We start from the raw sequence: 19087 nt of genomic DNA, 5'->3' as shown, positions 1-19087 counted from the left end.
CATCTTTCGTCGCGTCAAACTGCTGTCAAGAAAATTCTCTCCCTCTCCCTCTCCCTCTCCCTCTCCCTCTCCCTCTCCCTCTCCCTCTCCCTCTCCCTCTCCCTCTCCCTCTCCCTCTCCCTCTCCCTCTCCCTCTCCCTCTCCCTCTCCCTCTCCCTCTCCCTCTCCCTCTCCCTCTCCCTCTCCCTCTCCCTCTCCCTCTCCCTCTCCCTCTCCCTCTCCCTCTCCCTCTCCCTCTCCCTCTCCCTCTCCCTCTCCCTCTCCTCTCCCTCTCCCTCTCCCTCTCCCTCTCCCTCTCCCTCTCCCTCTCCCTCTCCCTCTCCCTCTCCCTCTCCCTCTCCCTCTCCCTCTCCCTCTCCCTCTCCCTCTTCCCTCTCCCTCTCCTCTCCCTCTCCCTCTCCCTCTCCCTCTCCCTCTCCCTCTCCCTCTCCCTCTCCCTCTCCCTCTCCTCTCCCTCTCCCCTCTCCCTCTCCCTCTCCCTCTCCCTCTCCCTCTCCCTCTCCCTCTCCCTCTCCCTCTCCCTCTCCCTCTCCCTCTCCCTCTCCCTCTCCCTCTCCCTCTCCCTCTCCCTCTCCCTCTCCCTCTCCCTCTCCCTCTCCCTCTCCCTCTCCCTCTCCCTCTCCTCTCCCTCTCCCTCTCCCTCTCCCTCTCCCTCTCCCTCTCCCTCTCCCTCTCCCTCTCCCTCTCCCTCTCCCTCTCCCTCTCCCTCTCCTCTCCCTCTCCCTCTCCCTCTCCCTCTCCCTCTCCCTCTCCCTCTCCCTCTCCCTCTCCCTCTCCCTCTCCCTCTCCCTCTCCCTCTCCCTCTCCCTCTCCCTCTCCCTCTCCCTCTCCCTCTCCCTCTCCCTCTCCCTCTCCCTCTCCCTCTCCCTCTCCCTCTCCCTCTCCTCTCCCTCTCCCTCTCCCTCTCCCTCTCCCTCTCCCTCTCCCTCTCCCTCTCCCTCTCCCTCTCCCTCTCCCTCTCCCTCTCCCTCTCCCTCTCCCTCTCCCTCTCCCTCTCCCTCTCCCTCTCCCTCTCCCTCTCCCTCTCCCTCTCCCTCTCCCTCTCCCTCTCCCTCTCCTCTCCCTCTCCCTCTCCCCTCTCCCTCTCCCTCTCCCTCTCCTCTCCCTCTCCCTCTCCCTCTCCCTCTCCCTCTCCCTCTCCCTCTCCCTCTCCCTCTCCTCTCCCTCTCCCTCTCCCTCTCCCTCTCCCTCTCCCTCTCCCTCTCCCTCTCCCTCTCCCTCTCCCTCTCCCTCTCCTCTCCCTCTCCCTCTCCCTCTCCCTCTCCCTCTCCCTCTCCCTCTCCCTCTCCCTCTCCCTCTCCTCTCCCTCTCCCTCTCCCTCTCCCTCTCCCTCTCCCTCTCCCTCTGCCTCTGCCTCTGCCTCTGCCTCTGCCTCTGCCTCTGCCTCTGCCTCTGCCTCTGCCTCCTCTGCCTCTGCCTCTGCCTCTGCCTCTGCCTCTGCCTCTGCCTCTGCCTCTGCCTCTGCCTCTGCCTCTGCCTCTGCCTCTGCCTCTGCCTCTGCCTCTGCCTCTGCCTCTGCCTCTGCCTCTGCCTCTGCCTCTGCCTCTGCCTCTGCCTCTGCCTCTGCCTCTGCCTCTGCCTCTGCCTCTGCCTCTGCCTCTGCCTCTGCCTCTGCCTCTGCCTCTGCCTCTGCCTCTGCCTCTGCCTCTGCCTCTGCCTCTGCCTCTGCCTCTACCTCTGCCTATATCTCTATTTCTATTTCCACCACCACAAGAATGCATAGATTGTCGAATAGTGCGTTATCTACGCCCGTCTCAAACAGGATAGATAGAGTTAGACCAAGAAAAATCTGCAGCGATTTTGAAAGCCCACGCAGTGCAAGTGTTATTCTGCCGTCATAATCCCGATAATTCACAACAAACACCGATAACGAACTCTGCGAAACATGAAGTCATAAATGTCCTGTGAAAAATGTCGTTCTGACTTTTTGACTATTTTAAGGTTAGGCTACAGGGCAAACCCTTAACCCGATCGTCTTTGTTTTAGGCTCAAATTGTAGCTGACTAAATTGTCCAGAGCCGTTTTTCTCAAATTTTTGATATCATTCTTCGTTTCCAAATTATCGAGCACCAAAATCAAAAATTCGGAAAAAATTGAATTTTATTTTCACTATTTCGACCATAACTTTTTCGTTTTTGATTTTCTCGAATAATTATTTTTGCACCTTACAGCTCTCGTGATTATGCGTCTTTTGAGCCTATTTTTTAATATCATATCTTCACAACTTTCCGAGATATAAGGGGATCGCACTTTTTCGTGAAATCGGACCGTATACTGGAGCGAACGAAAAGACATTTCCAATGTCAAAATAATCGATCCAATAATGTTCCAAAATCACCTTTGTATGAAATCCCATCTCACCCCAACTACGAGGTACTACGGGGTGAGGGAGGGAGAAAACTAAAATACAAACGTCCGGAATATTTATTATATATACTATTCAGTTTACATATGTAAAAATAAAATGTTATCGAGGTTTGAATGTCAGTTTTCTCCCTACTCGCTACTAATATTTGACTTGATCGTTTGAACCTAAATGATTGCAAAAATAAAACAGATTATTACAGGTGATTATATTTATTGACAAAACCAATAAAACCATACAATCCCAAGACATGCATATTATTAAATACATAACACGTAAACTTCGAGCATTGCTTACGGCAACGCGAATTGCAATAAAACGACCGTGTACTCCGTGTAGGAGCGGACTAGCGCAGCGAGTCGCAGCTAGGGTTGCCATACGTCCGGATTTGTCCGGACATGTCCGGGTTTTTGACCCTTTGTCCGGATTGCGGCCGGACTTGGCATGTGTCCGGATTTTTTGGAATTACCTTATAAAAATAAAATGCGCGCCCGGGGAGGGGGCTACGGGATCGGGCGAAGGGAAAGGGAAAAGTAGATCCACGATACAGTACACCGCAGAGAGCAGGGCGCCGCCGGGGCGTCGTTCAAGTTACGCCAAATCTCTGCTACAAGAAATGTCCGGATTTTTAGGGTGATGTCCGGATTTTTATCAGGACATTTAATTCTTCCATATGGCAACCCTAGTCGCAGCGGTAACGCAGCGTCGACGGGCAGCGCGCCGACGGCCTTGAAGCGGCACGTACTGGATAATCGCAGAGCGTTCTTGGCTGATCGCGTCGTCGCCACTGCAAAATAAAAGGGACATATGGGTTAAAAAAAATTAGTATGTGTTAAGGTTATGCGACTCTGTGAACTTCATAAAATAAACTGACTTCGAAGCCTTTTTTCGCTAGCAAGTACCTAATTTCAAACACCAATCAATTAAGTAAAAAAAAAAAACAAAAGAATACGTAAACGAAAAAAAAAACTAAATAAACGAAAAATGTGTAGGTACATCAATTTTGACCCATATTATGATTTAGGTCCTTAATTCGTGAACTCCTTTTGACGTGATAACGTCTTGTAAATCGATGAACACATCTTACAAATGCATGCTACGCACGAAAAAAGTGTCACGTTGTGGACATAGGTATCCGGTAACGTTACGTAATATTAATAACAAAACTTCCGTGAGACACAGACATATTAAATATATACGAGCGTTTTTCGACTTAAAATACGTGAGTGACCCGTTTCTAATATATTTAACGTTACGTAATGTAATGGTAATGTTTTCTTATGACGTTATCACGCAAAATTATCGTCCGTAAACCGACTTTACAGACAACCATATTTTTTGTAGCACCTGATGGCTGTAAATTTTAATGCCATGGTCGGAGATCTATGTAAAACAGAAATCCTACCAAGTAGAAGCAAACATCTCGCACGAATGTGTTAGACCAGCGGTCGGCAACCTTTTAGCACCCAAGGGCCACATAGCAGTTAACGAAGTGGACGCGGGCCGCACTTTGTTAATATTTATGACTTTATCAGACATTGTCATTTGTCAATATTACATACAAAATAGCCAGGGAGGCTCGCGGGCCGCAAGTGAGAGGTTCGCGGGCCGCATGCGGCGCGCGGGCCGCTGGTTGCCGACCGCTGTGTTAGGCTGTTCACGCTAGACAATTATTACTCCAGTAAAGATACGGTTATACTACAAGTGACAGGCCAATTCGAACGTGGGCGGGCTTCTCGCTCGCACCAAATATTTGTGCGGCCAAGTCTAAGCAAAATGAACGCGCGCGTGAATGATAGCTGATTAAAAATAACTGATATCATTTCCAATATTATTGGTTGATGTTCAAATTATATTCGTAATTATATACGTCAATTATGACCCACTACAAAAATTAAAATTGCGCATGACTATCTATCGTTCTTATTTAATTTCAGAATGGCATAGTGTGGAGTGGCATTATAAAAGGAATACTTATTATCGTAGTCATTTGACAGTTTTGGTGACACTTTCACATTCTGTCACAGCGAAGTGTGTAGGCCCCCTCTTTAATTTGATATTACCGTCTATCCAACAACTTTGTCAGTAGAAAAAGGCGCGAAATTCAAATTTTCTATGAGACAATAACCCTTCGCGCCTAAGCGTCTGTAGACTTTTTTTTTTCAACAAACGTATTATATTGACTATTTCGTGCTCTTTCAATTCATAGTTTACGTTCCATAATAAGTATAACAGTAAGTTCCATAATAAGTTTAACATAGTATAATAAGAGTCGACGTGAAATATATGTTTACACTTTTGCACCTTACTCCTTTGCAATAAGGCGAAAAGTACGGCTTTAAAATGACAGCGTTTTACACAAAAATAAAACGCTAATTAAATAACTTACCATATTCGGAACCTAAGAATAAATAATATTGAGAGTGGCAACACTGTCGTAGGGGCCTATTCATAAATTTAAGTCATTTCAAATTTGGGGGGGGGGGTCTGGACATCGGATGATGGTAGCATGACGCAGGAGGAAACGGTGTCATTCGAAGCATGATTTTTTGATGATTTTAGGGGGGGGGCGACAAAAATCGTCAAAAATAGATGACGTCCTGTATGGACAGCCCCTAGGTCGTATTGTCTTTTTCTAGCATATACCTCCCTCTCTCTCCCACACCACACAGGCAGGTTGCTTTGTCAGTTATACAAGACAAATTTTCAAGTCATTGTCTCAAAATTATACATATTTGCACCATGCAGGATTAAAACTTTAGGTTCCGAATAGAGATGCACCGGATATTCGGTTACTATCCGGTATCCTATCTCGCCCTTATTTTAATATCCAGACGGATACCGGATACTAAAATAAGGGTACTAAATAACTATGCTTGATATCGGAATATAATCGTACTCGATTATTATTTTAAAACAATTTAAACGTTCCATTCACTAGCTCGCGCACTAATTTCGTACCTAGTGATAGACCTATATACCGCGCGAAAGTTCATTACGAAACAGGCCAAAACTTCCACAATGCGCACCTGAAAAACCTGAATATTTCTGCCGGCCGAATATTCGGCGGCTGAATACCGAATATTCGGCCTATGGTCAGGCCGTACATCCGGTATCCTGTATGCGGCCAAACAACTATCCGTTGCATCTGTAGTTCCGAATATGATAAGTTATTTAATTAGCGTTTTATTTTTGTGTAAATGCTGTCATTAAACAGCTGTACCGATATTCGGAACATAAGAATAATATTGAAACATGTTTGTTATCACCTGGTGGTGGGAAGACGCCAAACCAATGTGATTATACATATCCTATGATATACTTATTATGTGTATGTAATATAATTATATTATGAGTGTTTAATTAATTATGTAGTACGTACACCCTTTATTGTAACACCTGTGAGGAGAGAGATATTTAGTAAAGTATACAACTTGACAGGTACATTTTGTAAAATTAACATTTATTGTATTTATTTATTTATTTCAAATAACAAATTGCACCTTACAGCTAATGCCAAAGCGGCACAATTTGGAACACATTAACAACATAAAGCATTTTTAACATTATTTAACATACAATACAATATACAGCTAAGACACATGTATTCATTATGGTATGCTACTCTTAGGCATCTCTCTTTCTAATATCCTCTTGCACTTTCACATCACTATTCCGGATCGTTTTTATTTGCTAGATAATTTAATGGACAACTATAGTACATTGTAGGAGAGGACGGAAAACCGCTAAAAGATGGACGAGTGAGTTTGAGGGCCGACACGTTGGTGGAGGCCCTCGAATAATACGACTCCATCTTTAGCGTTTCCGGCCGAGGCATTACATAGTGGTTTTCACGACTACTGCGAGGAAATAAGGAAACATTTGGATAACTATAAGTACTAGCCCGCGATTTCTCTGGTAGCAAATTACTAGCCACTGCCTGTGCTGTCTCTTGAATTTTGGTAGGCGTCAGCGTAAGAATATCATTTTCTTCACTAGAAGAACTCATTTTTATAGCGAGCGTAGATACGTGTTTCTTATATTTTATAGTACTATCCAATTCAGTGAGAATTTTCCGACCCCGCCTTTTTTCTTTTTTATCACATTTAAGAGGCGTTTTTATGTTGTTTGCTTCAAACCGACACTAAACTTAGAAGCGATTTTGCTAAAAAACCACAAACAGCTACAAAAGTAAAAAACACCTTAAGCGTGAATCGAATGAACTGACTGAATGAATGAATAGTTTGACATTTCGTTTTTTTTAAACAAGAAATTGGTCCTATAAATAACCTAAATTTATTTTTGAAGGAAAAAGTTGCGCCAAAAAAGACCTTTTATTGATTTTTATGTTTTAAATTATACTCATTGCTGTAGCGAACTGTCACCAATGACAGATGATGATAATAATGAAACATTGTAGTAGTGGTGGTTCAGGTGCTACAGCTATTGCCTACTTTCCAGCTTGGTTTTAGACCATCTATTGCCACATTTCCGAACAGTGGCGTGAAAAATTTAATTATTTATTTCACACCAGCTCGGAAAGGCTTACTTTGCACTTCAAAAACTGAGAGCAAAGTTTCATTTTATTCACAAGTGAGGCAAAGGAATCAAATGCAAATTTTGAGTTGTTTTCTTATGTTTGCTGGTAGAATTGACTTTTAAATCATAAATATTTAATAAAATTCATTTGTATTTTATTTTGTATGATATTTTTATATTTAATATTTGCTTTGGGTTGGTGTGGTGAAACATTTTGTGTTTCACTTGGGGCAAATTTTGTTTAACCCTCGTGCTTTGAAACCCTCGCAACGCTCAAGATTCCGTTTCGAATGTTTTACTTGCTCCAGTATCAATATTAGCACGAGCGGTTAAACAACAACTTTGCCCCCTTGTAAAATAAATAACTATTTCAATATAGTCAGCTAAACTGAGGTACAAATTCAAAAACTCACCAGCAGTTTAGCTTCACGACCTTCCAGATGGAAAAACAGCAAGCCAATGACTTGAAAATTTGCCTTGTATAACTGACAAAGCAACCTGCCTGTGTGGTGGGAGTGTAGGAGCGAGGGACGTATATGCTAGAAAAGGGCAATACGACCTACGATAGTGTTGCCACTCTCAATTAGAAATGCAATGGATAGTTGTTTGGTCGGATACCGGATATTTGGCCTGACCGTCAGCCAAATATTCGGTATCCGACCGCCGAATCTTCGGCCGGCGGAACAATAAAAAAAATAAAAAATCATTTATTTCAGACCTTGGTTCATACACTTACACCAAAAAACTAATTAACTACAAACTAAATTTAACAATACCTACATTTCGGTTTTTAGGTGCGCATTGTGCAGGTTTTAACCTGTTTCGTGGTGAACGTTGGCGCGGACTCATTTCTATGTTCGAAATGAGTAGGTACCTACGCGTGCAAGTGAGTGGATGTTTAAATTGTTTTGAAATAATAAACGAGTAATGTACAATAGAAACGTGACTGTTTCTTAAATCCAATTTGTTTACTCTGAAATCAAGCAAAGTTACTATCCGGTATCCGGCCGGGTATATTATTCTGAGGTTCCAAATATGGGTACAGTTGTTTAATTGTTGCTTAATTTGGAGATTGACCCCAATTTCATTTCTGATCAAATCGGTCGATTTGATCATCCCGTCTGGACTTCACTTAACAGCCGTAACACATTACCGCGCCGTTCAGGGTCACGGTGCGCCAAACCATAGCCTGATGTCATGTAGGTATGTATAATGTACTTAGTCCAAAATTATGTTATTTATATGCATTAAACGTTAAATCTGAACCAATTCGATTACTATTCTATAGTGAAACACATTCAGCTTGACTAGAAAAAGCGCGGCAAATTTAAAACATGTATAAGTAAAAAGCATTTAACGTTTCAATAACGCTCAGAGACCTGACTTTTATCTCGATATCGTAATTTTCTAGCGACAAATCCATTATCTATACAAAACTGTCGCAAAAATGTTATCGCTTCTATATCGTGGTACAGGATAGGATGGAGCCATATACTTTACTACTTGCTTGCAAGTATCGTAATTAAACAGTGCTAAGTAGTTAAATACGCGCAATGTATTTTTATGTCATAAATAATGTATTTATTTAATGTTAATTTAGTATTCATTATAGTATGTATATTGTTTTATCCACAAATATGAATAATTGTAGTTAATTTACCAATAAAACATAATGTATACGGCCACAAATAAAATATTAAATGCTTCTAAAGGCTGTTTGGTTATTTCTACATGGAAACGAAGTCATTTCAAATTATAAAAACATTAACTGAACACCTTATTGCCGCCTGCAGTCACCGCTCGCCGCTCAGCTATCCGCTGTCGTTAATACCACGGCCTTACGTTTTATGACACTGAGTCGCGTCAGGGGAGCGACACGGTTCGGTGCGCTTGCGTTCAGTCGAGTTTTGGAATATTACTGCAAATTTTTGTTGTTTGTTAATTTGTTGGTTATTGTTGTTTGTTAATTTGTTGGTTATGGTGTCGACTTTTATTGCCCTAGTCGCCAAATGATGTTACTAGTGAAATTTTAACCGACACCACACGGTAAAAATAAGTTTAACAATAATTACTTAATTAAAAATCGAATAAAAACGGTATTTCTAATACATAACTTATATTTTTTGCTATTCAATTAAAGAGTACTAACAAAATCCTAACTCAATTAATTAGTGCAAATATTTTAAGGTTTGCGATTCCTGCTCGGCCTTGCGTCGCAAGGTGCCCGGTACCACTGTATTGCAGCAATAACTAGAAATGCTTACTTTGGGGAACATTAGCAACTGTCGTTTTTGATAATTACATTTTAGTGGTGAGGGGTGGTACTTAAATGACCGCTATTGAAATTCTAAATGGTTTAAACTTATAGGCGCGAAGATTTGATTTCCCTAAGAAAATTTTAATTTCGCGTCTTTTTCTGCTATCAAATTGGGTGTGTGTCAGTATAATAGCCCTATATAATTGGCCTATTATTGTATTAAATTTAACGCGCACGCAAAGACGGAAAGCCTGCAATTACGTAAAATTAACTTTCTTATTTACAGCACTCTTGCCCAGATTAAAGCTGATAATTAGTTCGAATCTAGTCTCCCATATTTTTTACGTTCACTGGTACATATGTTTTGACCGAGTAAATAGTAAATATACTAAATACTTTTTTAAATATTCGCGCTCGGGGCGATGGAAGTTTCATCGTTCCGTCGCCCCGCTCCATGCAACGACCAATCGCGTTAGCTCGCTGGCTCGTGCGCGGCAACTTTAAAGCAACGATAACGTTTTTGATGGTTTTTTGTGTTACGAATCATATTTCAAGCCGATTTTAACAGTATTCGACGAAAGAGAACTCATAATAAAAATCCCATATGATATTGATCTATTACCATTTTTAACCAGGCAATTAATGCACAACCCCATAAAACCTACCATACGGTATTATTTAGTGTACGATTAAATTGCAACGCTTGTACTTATTGTAATTTGGAAATAATGAGAGAAAAAATAGCCTATTACCATTTTTGAGGACGGAAATATACTGAATTTAATAATAACCGTAGGTTACTTACTTTAAATGTAGGATACAGAATTATTTTTTGTGTGATTCATGCTTAGTGTCATAAAGCAAATATTTCTCTATGAGTATAAATTTAAAAAATGTTATTAATATTTTTTACAAACTTTCTGTGATTTTTTATATTTTTACATTTTTTTTAAAATACCTAAATGTAATATATTTATTTGGATTATGTGTCGACGTAATCACTAGATTTATTATCTGTCCCATACACCGAAAATTTCAGCTATTACTAATTATTTCCATTCCGCCATACTAGCCGAGCGTACCTTTCTTGGCCTATATGAACTATTTACCGAGCTACGGACTGTTAGAAAGGGCAGAGGAGTAATCGTCTACGTACATAAAAGCATTAATTTTAACAGGCACGTGATATCAACAAATAACTTTGAATGTATCCTAGGTAAGATAACAACTAATTCGAGCTGTAACAAACATCTTTGTGCTATATATAGACCACCTAATTTAAATAAAACCCTATTTGTGCAAGAACTATCAAGAATTATATCCTCCCCATATAATAACAATAATTATGTAATCATAGGTGACATGAACATCGACTTGAAGCAATCCAATCCCATAGTATCATACTACCTAAATAAATTAAGCGAAAAAGGCCTAGAACAAGGCATCAGTCAGTACACACGTATCACGTATAGAACCAAGAGGCAACCGTATTACTAAGTCGTGTATCGATCATGTATTCATCCGTTACCAACCGCCGGCCGGCCGTAGTAAAGTAACTATACTAGCCAGATAAGAACCACAGTAATTAACAATGCGCTCGCCGACCACCTCATAACTGGTTTCGCATTCGTAGATAACTCGCCCGCGCCAATGCAACCAAAATAGGTACGCACTTAAAATAGATAACAAAAAGGTGACAATGGAACTGCGTGCGACTGACTGGAGCCTTGCTTTAAAATATGATGACCGAAACGATGTACTTAACTTCATAATAGATAAGTTTAAATTAGCATATGAGAAATGTAAGACTAAAATACACATAAGTAAAAGGAAAAGTGTAAATTGGTTAAAGGACAAAGCAATAAAAATGTGTAAAAAAAAGGGACGAATTGTACAAAATATGGCATCAAGATTAAGGTAACGCGGAAAAAAGACTATTATACAATATATACAGAAATAAAACAAATAAATACATAACTAATTAAAAAAATTAAAAACGACATACGCGATAATTTTAAAAATCAGATAAAAGTCTGGGAAATCGTGAACAAACTATGCGGAAAAATCTCAAAATCAATTGACGAAATTATAATAAAAAAATTCAATAAGTACAACATCCACTCCATAGTTAATATAGCTAACGATTTCAGAGATAATGTAAACAACATATGTTCGCCCTGTGAAAAGCCAATCTTAACAGAAAGTTCGTACGCTCAAAACCCACCAGCATCATTAAATGTCAAAGTTTACACTGGTTTACCAGTTGTCAACTTTAGTTCCATTGGTACACAACGAGGGCGCCACTAGTATAAACGTATAAACGGAAGGGGACATTTTTTTGTATGGAGTTACCGTTCTTCTCGTAGTGAGTATTATATTCTTTGCACACTACCCAACTCACGCTCTGTACCTACCGCCGCGGTTATAAAATACATCAATACATCATTTTTAAGTACTAATTTGTATTCTGATCGTGATTAAACAAATTAAAAATAAGTAACTACTTGTGTTTTACTTTTGGTATTTTAATATTCGATATGGTTTGACATTAGTAAAGTAGTAAGTAGGAGTCTTGCCCATCACTAGTAAATTCATCATTCAGAGACAATTTCAATATGGCGGTTTGTTTACATAGTTAGCAAGTTCTATTGAATTGGCCAGACCGCCATTAAAATAAAAGAAGAAGAAGAAAGAAGAAGTTCTATTGGAATAGACTTCAGCAAGCAGATCACGTACGGTGAATTGAAACGCAGATTTCATCAGATTAGTACTATTTACTAATTGGTCATAAACTTCAAACAGTTTCTTTGCTTCATCCCTGTTGTCGACATCTAACTCTTCGTATACTTCTATGGCGATATCTTGTCCACCTTCAGTTAAATTCTCAGTTTCATGTTTCCTTCTTGAACTTCTTGTATTTCTTATTTCTTGTTCTGGACTGTCTATGTTTATAAAGTTAGTTTGACAATTGTAATTTTTTTGTTCAGAGGAATATTTACTCATAACTTTAGACCACGTTTTGAATTTTTTAAGCCAAAAATCTGATTACAAAAATTATGAAAACCATTTCAAAGTCGACGATGATGCTGAGACCTAGAAACAAGCATCTGTACCAATTCCAGTATGGATCTATTACGATTTTTGGAATGTTGACCCCAATATATAATACATCATAATTCCACAAGCAATCTTTAACTTTCTTTTTACCGCTTTAGACCACAGGTGACTTCTTTCAAAATTGTAAATTTCCTGGATTATTTTGAGTAATGCCACAAATACCTTAGGGTCAATTTTCAAATTGGCATGTTTTGCTGTCCCACGGCTAAAACTCGAAGTCCATAGCACTAAAATACTGGGTATGTATATATTTTCATTCAATGTATTGTAAGCTTTAAAAAATATGTAAAATATGTAAAGTTCCAAAAACGGCGAAATTTGCCGTTTTTCGCGTGTCCCAGTGGTGACATAGCCCAATAAAAAAAATCATAACTTTGGATGTACGCAACGTATTATGAATAACTTTGTATTTTTATAAAGAGCATTTTCTAGAGAATTGATTTAATCCTTTCGATAAATTATTGCGTTATTTAATAAAACAAGGGAAGCCTTTTTATCGTTGTCCCATGCGGCGCTTGTTTTGTTATGACTTAAAGATACCCCCCAAAATCTTCTTTGTCTATTGAATAACGGTTAGATTAAATTTATGACGCAATAGTGCGGTTAGTTGGGCGTCGATTGACATCGAGTGTGGACGAGGAAACAGTTTAATTTATATAAAAACAGGTAAGAATCTCTTTCGATATATTTTGGTACGACTACAATGACATTTGTATGGACGCTTAATATGCTGGTACACAGTCGAAATAAAAATGTGTATTTTATAATAATACTTGCAAATATAGTGTTAAAATATATAGTAAAATATATAAGTGAATCGGTTGTATTGTGTAGAAAATTTCGCAAAAAAATATTATTGGCGACATTTATACGGCTATTTTGACCGCACAAATGTCGATTGTGGCATACAAATGTCGACATAGTGCCATACAAATGTCGAAAAGGTGCCATACAAATGTCGCTAGGGTCTTATAAATGCCACAAAAATAATAAATAGTGCCATAAAAAATTGGATACTGCCATACAATGTCAAAAAATGCCATATACATGTTAAAACCGCCTTACAAATGGCTACATAGTGCCATACAAATGTCAATCTTTAAACGTCCATATCTGCTAACTATAAAAGGTAGAGTGGTGCCTCGTACAGTATATTTTTGTTGTTAAGAACAATAAGAACCCTTCCTGAAACTATGATTATAAATCAGATTTTCCAAAAATAAAAAATTGCCATACAAGTGTCGAAAAAACACACTCTTCAAAAATTGACCCCTTACTCAATCTCATGTTATGACAACTTATGATGACGTAAGAAAACACATGTTGTCCAATGTCCATATATCACAAGATAATACAGTTTGAGGGAAATCTCCTCTAATTCTGTGCTTTGGAAAGTAGAAGAGAATAAAAAAAGCAAAGTACAATTTACGCTTATTGTAATAAGCATTTCCTTGTGGCTAATGGTTGAAGCAATTCCATCACGAACGGAGTACTTGCGGATACAAAAAATAGAACTAAGAACGTAAAGTGGTTTAACCAAATCCAAAAAAGTATCCATGTTTCTTAAGGGAGTAATATAAATGAATTGTCACTTAGCTGTTACACGAAACCGGAGTGAAATATTATAAGGCAGCCTAATGGATTGATTTCATACTAATAAGTCGTACGCCATTAAGTACCTAGTAGTATTACATTAAGTGTGAAAAATAAGCCAAGTTCTCACGATAAAAAGCAGTAAAGTTGCACACTTAATTGTTGACTAAAAAGAAGTATGTTCTTTAAACGTTTTATTTTACTTGATGAGTGGCAAGTAATTATCACCTACAGCCATATATATTTATATTATATTATATCATCATCATCATCATCATCATATCAGCCAGAGGACGTCCACTGCTGGACATAGGCCTCCCCCAAAGAGTGCCACAATGACCGGTTCTGAGCCACGCCTTCCGGTACGTGGTCGCCACTCGAGAACCTTTCCGCCCCAACAGCCATCGGCTCTACGGGCAATGTGCCCCGCCCACTGCCACTTAAGTTTAGCGATTCGGAGGGCTACATCTGTTACTTTGGTTCTGCTGCGGATGGCCTCATTTATGATGCGATCACGCAGAGAGACTCCAAGCATAGCCCTCTCCATTGCCCTTTGGGTGACTTTGAGCCTTCTTATGACACAGTAAGCGGCCACGTTTCAGTTCCATATGTCATCACTGGCAACACACACTGGTCGAAGACTTTCGTCTTGAGACACTGCAGAATATTGGACAAAAAGATGTGCCGTAGCTTCCCAAACGCTGGCGACCGAAACCGAGTCGGATTCGTCGATTAACCTCTTTCTCGAAGTTGGACCTACCTAACTGGAAAGTCTGTCCTAGGTATATATAATCGTCTACAACTTCAAGTGTAAAGTCTCCGATTGTAACAGGAGTTGGTTCTACACGGGCATTTGACATGATCTTCGTCTTGTCCATGTTCATCCTCAGACCAACTCGCTCGGAAGCTTTACTAAGGTCATCGATCATCATACTCAAATCCTCCGTAGTCTCAGCCAAGATTACTATATCGTCCGCAAACCAAAGGTGAGTGATGTACTCGCCGTTTATGTTGATGCCAAGCCTTCTCCAGTCCAGAGACTTGAAAACATCCTCCAATGCAGCGGTAAACAGTTTAGGAGAAATAAGATCGCTTTGCCTGACTCTCCGCTGCAACGGAATAGGTTTCGAGTTCTGGTCCTGGAGTCGGACTGACATAGTGGCGTTCTCGTACAAACACTTCAGCACTTCGATATAGCGGTAATCCACTTGGCACCTCTGGAGAGATTGTAGTACGGCCCAGGTTTCGATCGAATCGAAGGCATTCTCGTAGTCCACAAACGCTAAGCAGAGAGGCAGGTTATACTCCTCAGTCTTCTGTATTACCTGACGGAGCGTATGGATGTGGTCTACGGTACTAAAGCCTCTTCGGAAACCGGCTTGTTCAGGAGGCTGGAAGTCATCTAGCCTGCGTGCGAGACGGTTCGTAATGACTCTTGAAAACAGCTTATAGACATGGCTCAGAAGTGAGATGGGTCGGTAGTTCTTGAGTAGGGCATTGTCACCCTTTTTGAAGAACAACACCACCACACCTCTGTTCCATGCCTTAGGCGTTCTCCCTTCGAGTAAGACGGAGTCGAACAACTTCCGAAGGGCCATTAGGACCGATTTACCATCCGCCTTCAGAAGTTAGGCTGTGATTCCGTCTTCACCGGGTGCCTTGTTGTTTTTGAGCTGTTTGAGAGCCATTCTAATCTCGTACAGGCTGATGTCGCTTATATATTATATATTCTCTTTATTTATTTTTCGTCTTAAGTTAGGTTATTTATTTATTATCTCTACTCTAATAAAAATACATATAAACACATTATAAAAAACCTAACCTAGTAGGCCGCCAGCAGCGGGGCAAGGCCCAAGCTACCGGTGGTCAGCGCTGCAGAGAGAGGAACCGACGTACTATACGCGCCGTGTCCAAGATCACCGCCTTCTGCATCTGACCCTTGATCCAACCACCTAGCGAGAGTCTCTCAAGATGTTGGTCGAGACTCTTCGCTATTAGACCGTTCACTGAAACGACTATCGGGACAATGATCGTCGAATCAACATCCCACATGGCGGTTATCTCGTGAGCCAAGTCTAGGTACTTACTGGACTTGTCCTTCTCGGCCTTCACGAGATTCTCATCATGGGGGATGGTGACGTCGGCGAGCACGGCCCGGCGCTGCAATCGGTCTATCAGCACGATGTCAGGCTTATTGGCGACAATAGTCCTGTCAGTGATGATAGATCGATCCCAATAGAGCGTGGCATGACCATTCTCGAGAACAGGCGCAGGTAAGTACTTGTAGTACGGTACTTCGCGGTCCACAAGGCCATATAGAAGCGCAAGTTGCTGGTGAATAATCCTGGCTACGAGATTATGTCTGTGCAAGTACTCGCCGTTAGCAAGATGAGAACACCCGGAAATGATATGCCTGAGTGACTCTCCGGGACGGCGGCATGCCCGACAAATGTCGACCGTACCGTCCTTCAGGATATATTTCCGATAGTTGTTTGTCATCATCACTTCGTCCGCAATTGCACAGGCAAAACCCTCGGTTTCTCCGAAGAGGTCCCCGAATCGTAACCAGTTCACCGACGCGAGCAGGTGCACATCGGGTCCCGTGAGGGCCTTGTAGAACCGCCCGTGTAGCACCTTACTCTCCCATGCCGCCTTGCGATCCGCAGTACTTAGTACCACAGGTTTGCGCCAGTTCTCATTTGCCAAGGAGAGCGGCGTGAGGTTCCTGTCTACTGCCACCACATCACGATGCATCCCACACTCGTAGTTAAGGAAATAATTCCTGAGATTGTACACCTCGCGGTTGTGGAGATCCTTGGCGTTTAGGAAGCCTCGGCCTCCACACTTCCGTGGGATGTACAGTCTCATAACTGACGAGTGTGGGTGTAGCATGCGATGTGTGGTGAGCAGTGACCGGACCCTCCGATCCAGGGCGTCCAGCTCGGTCTGAGTCCACCTTAGTATGCCAAAGGAGTATGTGAGTAGGGGCATTACCCAGGCGTTGAAGGCGCGCACTTTGTTGCCTCCTGACAAAAGACTGTTAAGGACTTTTGTGAGCCGACTGAAAAAGCGCTCCCTCACCGACCGTCTAATACCCTCGTCCTCATACCCAACGACTGTGACATACGAAGGTATTTATAGGTTTCTGATTCAGAGATAGATCTGAAAGACATTGTCTCAGAAAGTTGTAAATTTGTTGAATTTATAACCTTTCCCCGCTGTACATGTATAACTGCACATTTATCGCCACCAAATTCCATGTTGATGGCACTACTGAAGACTTCGGTGGTTTTCAGTAGGTCCAACAAGTCTTGGCTATTTGGTGCAAATAATTTGAGGTCATCCATGTACAGAAGGTGAGAAATGACTTCACCCTCTCTCCGAAGCCGGCAACCTAGTCCCAAATCCTTCAGCAGGGTGCTGAGGGGATTCAGAGCTAGGCAGAACCATAGGGGACTCAGACTGTCGCCCTGAAAGATTCCTCGCTCAATCCTTATAAAATCCTGCGGGCCAGGTCGGTCATCCCCGCCTCCTGGTTGACGAAGGACTGTGGTCCACTGCCCCATACACGCGCTTAGGAAGGCTCTCAAAGCTGCATCAACTTTATACAGCTCTAAGACCCTCCCCAGCCATGAATGAGGCACCGAATCATAGGCCTTCTTGTAGTCAATCCAAGCGGCTGAGAGGGCCCCCTTGTTCCGCCGGATTTGTTGGCAGATGGTCATGTCTATGAGGAGGAGCTCTTTAGTACCACGGGACCCAACCCTACATCCATTTTGAGCAGAGACCAAAATATTGTTTGCGACAATGTGCGCGTTGATTTTTGCTCTCAAAATGGATGTAAGGAGCTTGTAGAGTAAGCAAGGGGCAAGCATGTGATGGGTCTGTAGTTCTTCGTTTCCGTGGTACTACCGGACTTATAGAGCAAGAAGGTGACACCAGTTGTTAAGGAAGGTGGGAGAGAACCAAGCTCGAGAGCTTGTTGGAATTGTGCTGCCAAGCAGGAGTGCGAGCATCGGAACCATTTTAGCCAGAAGTTGTGCAATCCATCCGGCCCAGGACATTTCCAGTTCTGGGCCGTGCGGATGGCACAACTTATGTCATCGGGGCTGATGGTGACTGCCCCCATAGGTTTATTATATTATATTATAGATAGATAGATAGAATACTCTTTATTGGCACACCTCAGTAAAAAGATACAAAAGAAAAGTACAATTGATTAAATGTAGAGGCAGACAACAGGCGGTCTTATCGCTAAGACAGAGAGAGAAGGTTTTAAGAGAGCTTATATTATATTATTTAAATTTTTAATTTTCTGTTCATGTCACAAAACCTTAGCACAAAACGGTACAAACTTTCTTAAGCTAATAATTTGAAATATTTTTGAGATCCTAAGTAGGTAAGTAAACGTGTCTTGTCAATAACAGCATCTTATGTATTGAATTGTTTAGTAAATCATTTCAAGAGACTTGGTAAATAATTGCTTAAATTACCTTAGTATAGTTTATTATGCACAAGTATCGGCCCAATTCGAACTTTAAGATACGTCAATTAATAGATCTAGAAACGATATGAATTATATATATCAGTGTCAAATGTGACGTTTCTTCAAACAAATGCGTCACTTTTGACACTCACACATCTAATCCATATCGTTTCTAGATCTATTAACTGAATTGAGGTAAATAACAATCTTCCTAGTCGTTTAAAAGTAGGTATCAAATCTCATTTTAGCCATACGCAAGACGTGCAAGAATGTGTTGCGGCTGAACCGCGCGATGCTGGACAAGTTGTCAGCATTCGGTGTGTTCGAAATAGATGCAGCGTTCTCGCTGCGGCTGCTCAGCGCACTCGTACCCTACACCGTCATGCTGCTGCAGTTTGCTTTTTTGACGTCCTAGAAACGCTGCCTTATCTGATGCGGCTGTTTTATATCGTGAACAACAATTTGGACAAAAATTAACTTTTGAATTTTAAAGTTGAACTAGTATTTTACGTCTTGGGGCTACATGTAGTTGTAGTTGTTATAAGATGCACTATTGTCGTAAATAATTGTGTGGGTATTTTAAACTGTTTTGTAAAGTCGGTTTTTTCTATTAAAGATTAATATCTGGGAGACCGAGTTTTGATCGGAAAACGTATAAAAACTCAAAAATGCGCGTTTTCCCAGACGTAAGACCTAGCTAGATCGATTTATCGCCCCCGAAAACTCCCTT

At 41.3% G+C, this 19087-nt stretch overlaps 1 protein-coding gene across 1 annotated transcript in view; it reads left to right on the top strand.

Annotated features, from left to right (window-relative positions):
• LOC134800641 (uncharacterized) overlaps positions 1-18772 on the top strand; it is a 21808-nt gene extending 3036 nt beyond the window's left edge. Inside the window, exon 4 of the mRNA XM_063773126.1 lies at positions 18606-18772. Within this exon, the coding sequence (XP_063629196.1) occupies positions 18606-18772 (167 nt within the window). The remainder of the gene's footprint in view (positions 1-18605) is intronic.
• The last annotated feature ends 315 nt before the right edge of the window (positions 18773-19087 follow it).

Source organism: Cydia splendana, chromosome 20 (genome assembly GCF_910591565.1).
Source record: "Cydia splendana chromosome 20, ilCydSple1.2, whole genome shotgun sequence".
Classification (NCBI taxonomy): Eukaryota; Metazoa; Arthropoda; class Insecta; order Lepidoptera; family Tortricidae; genus Cydia; species Cydia splendana.
This window is presented reverse-complemented; position numbering and strand designations above follow the sequence as displayed.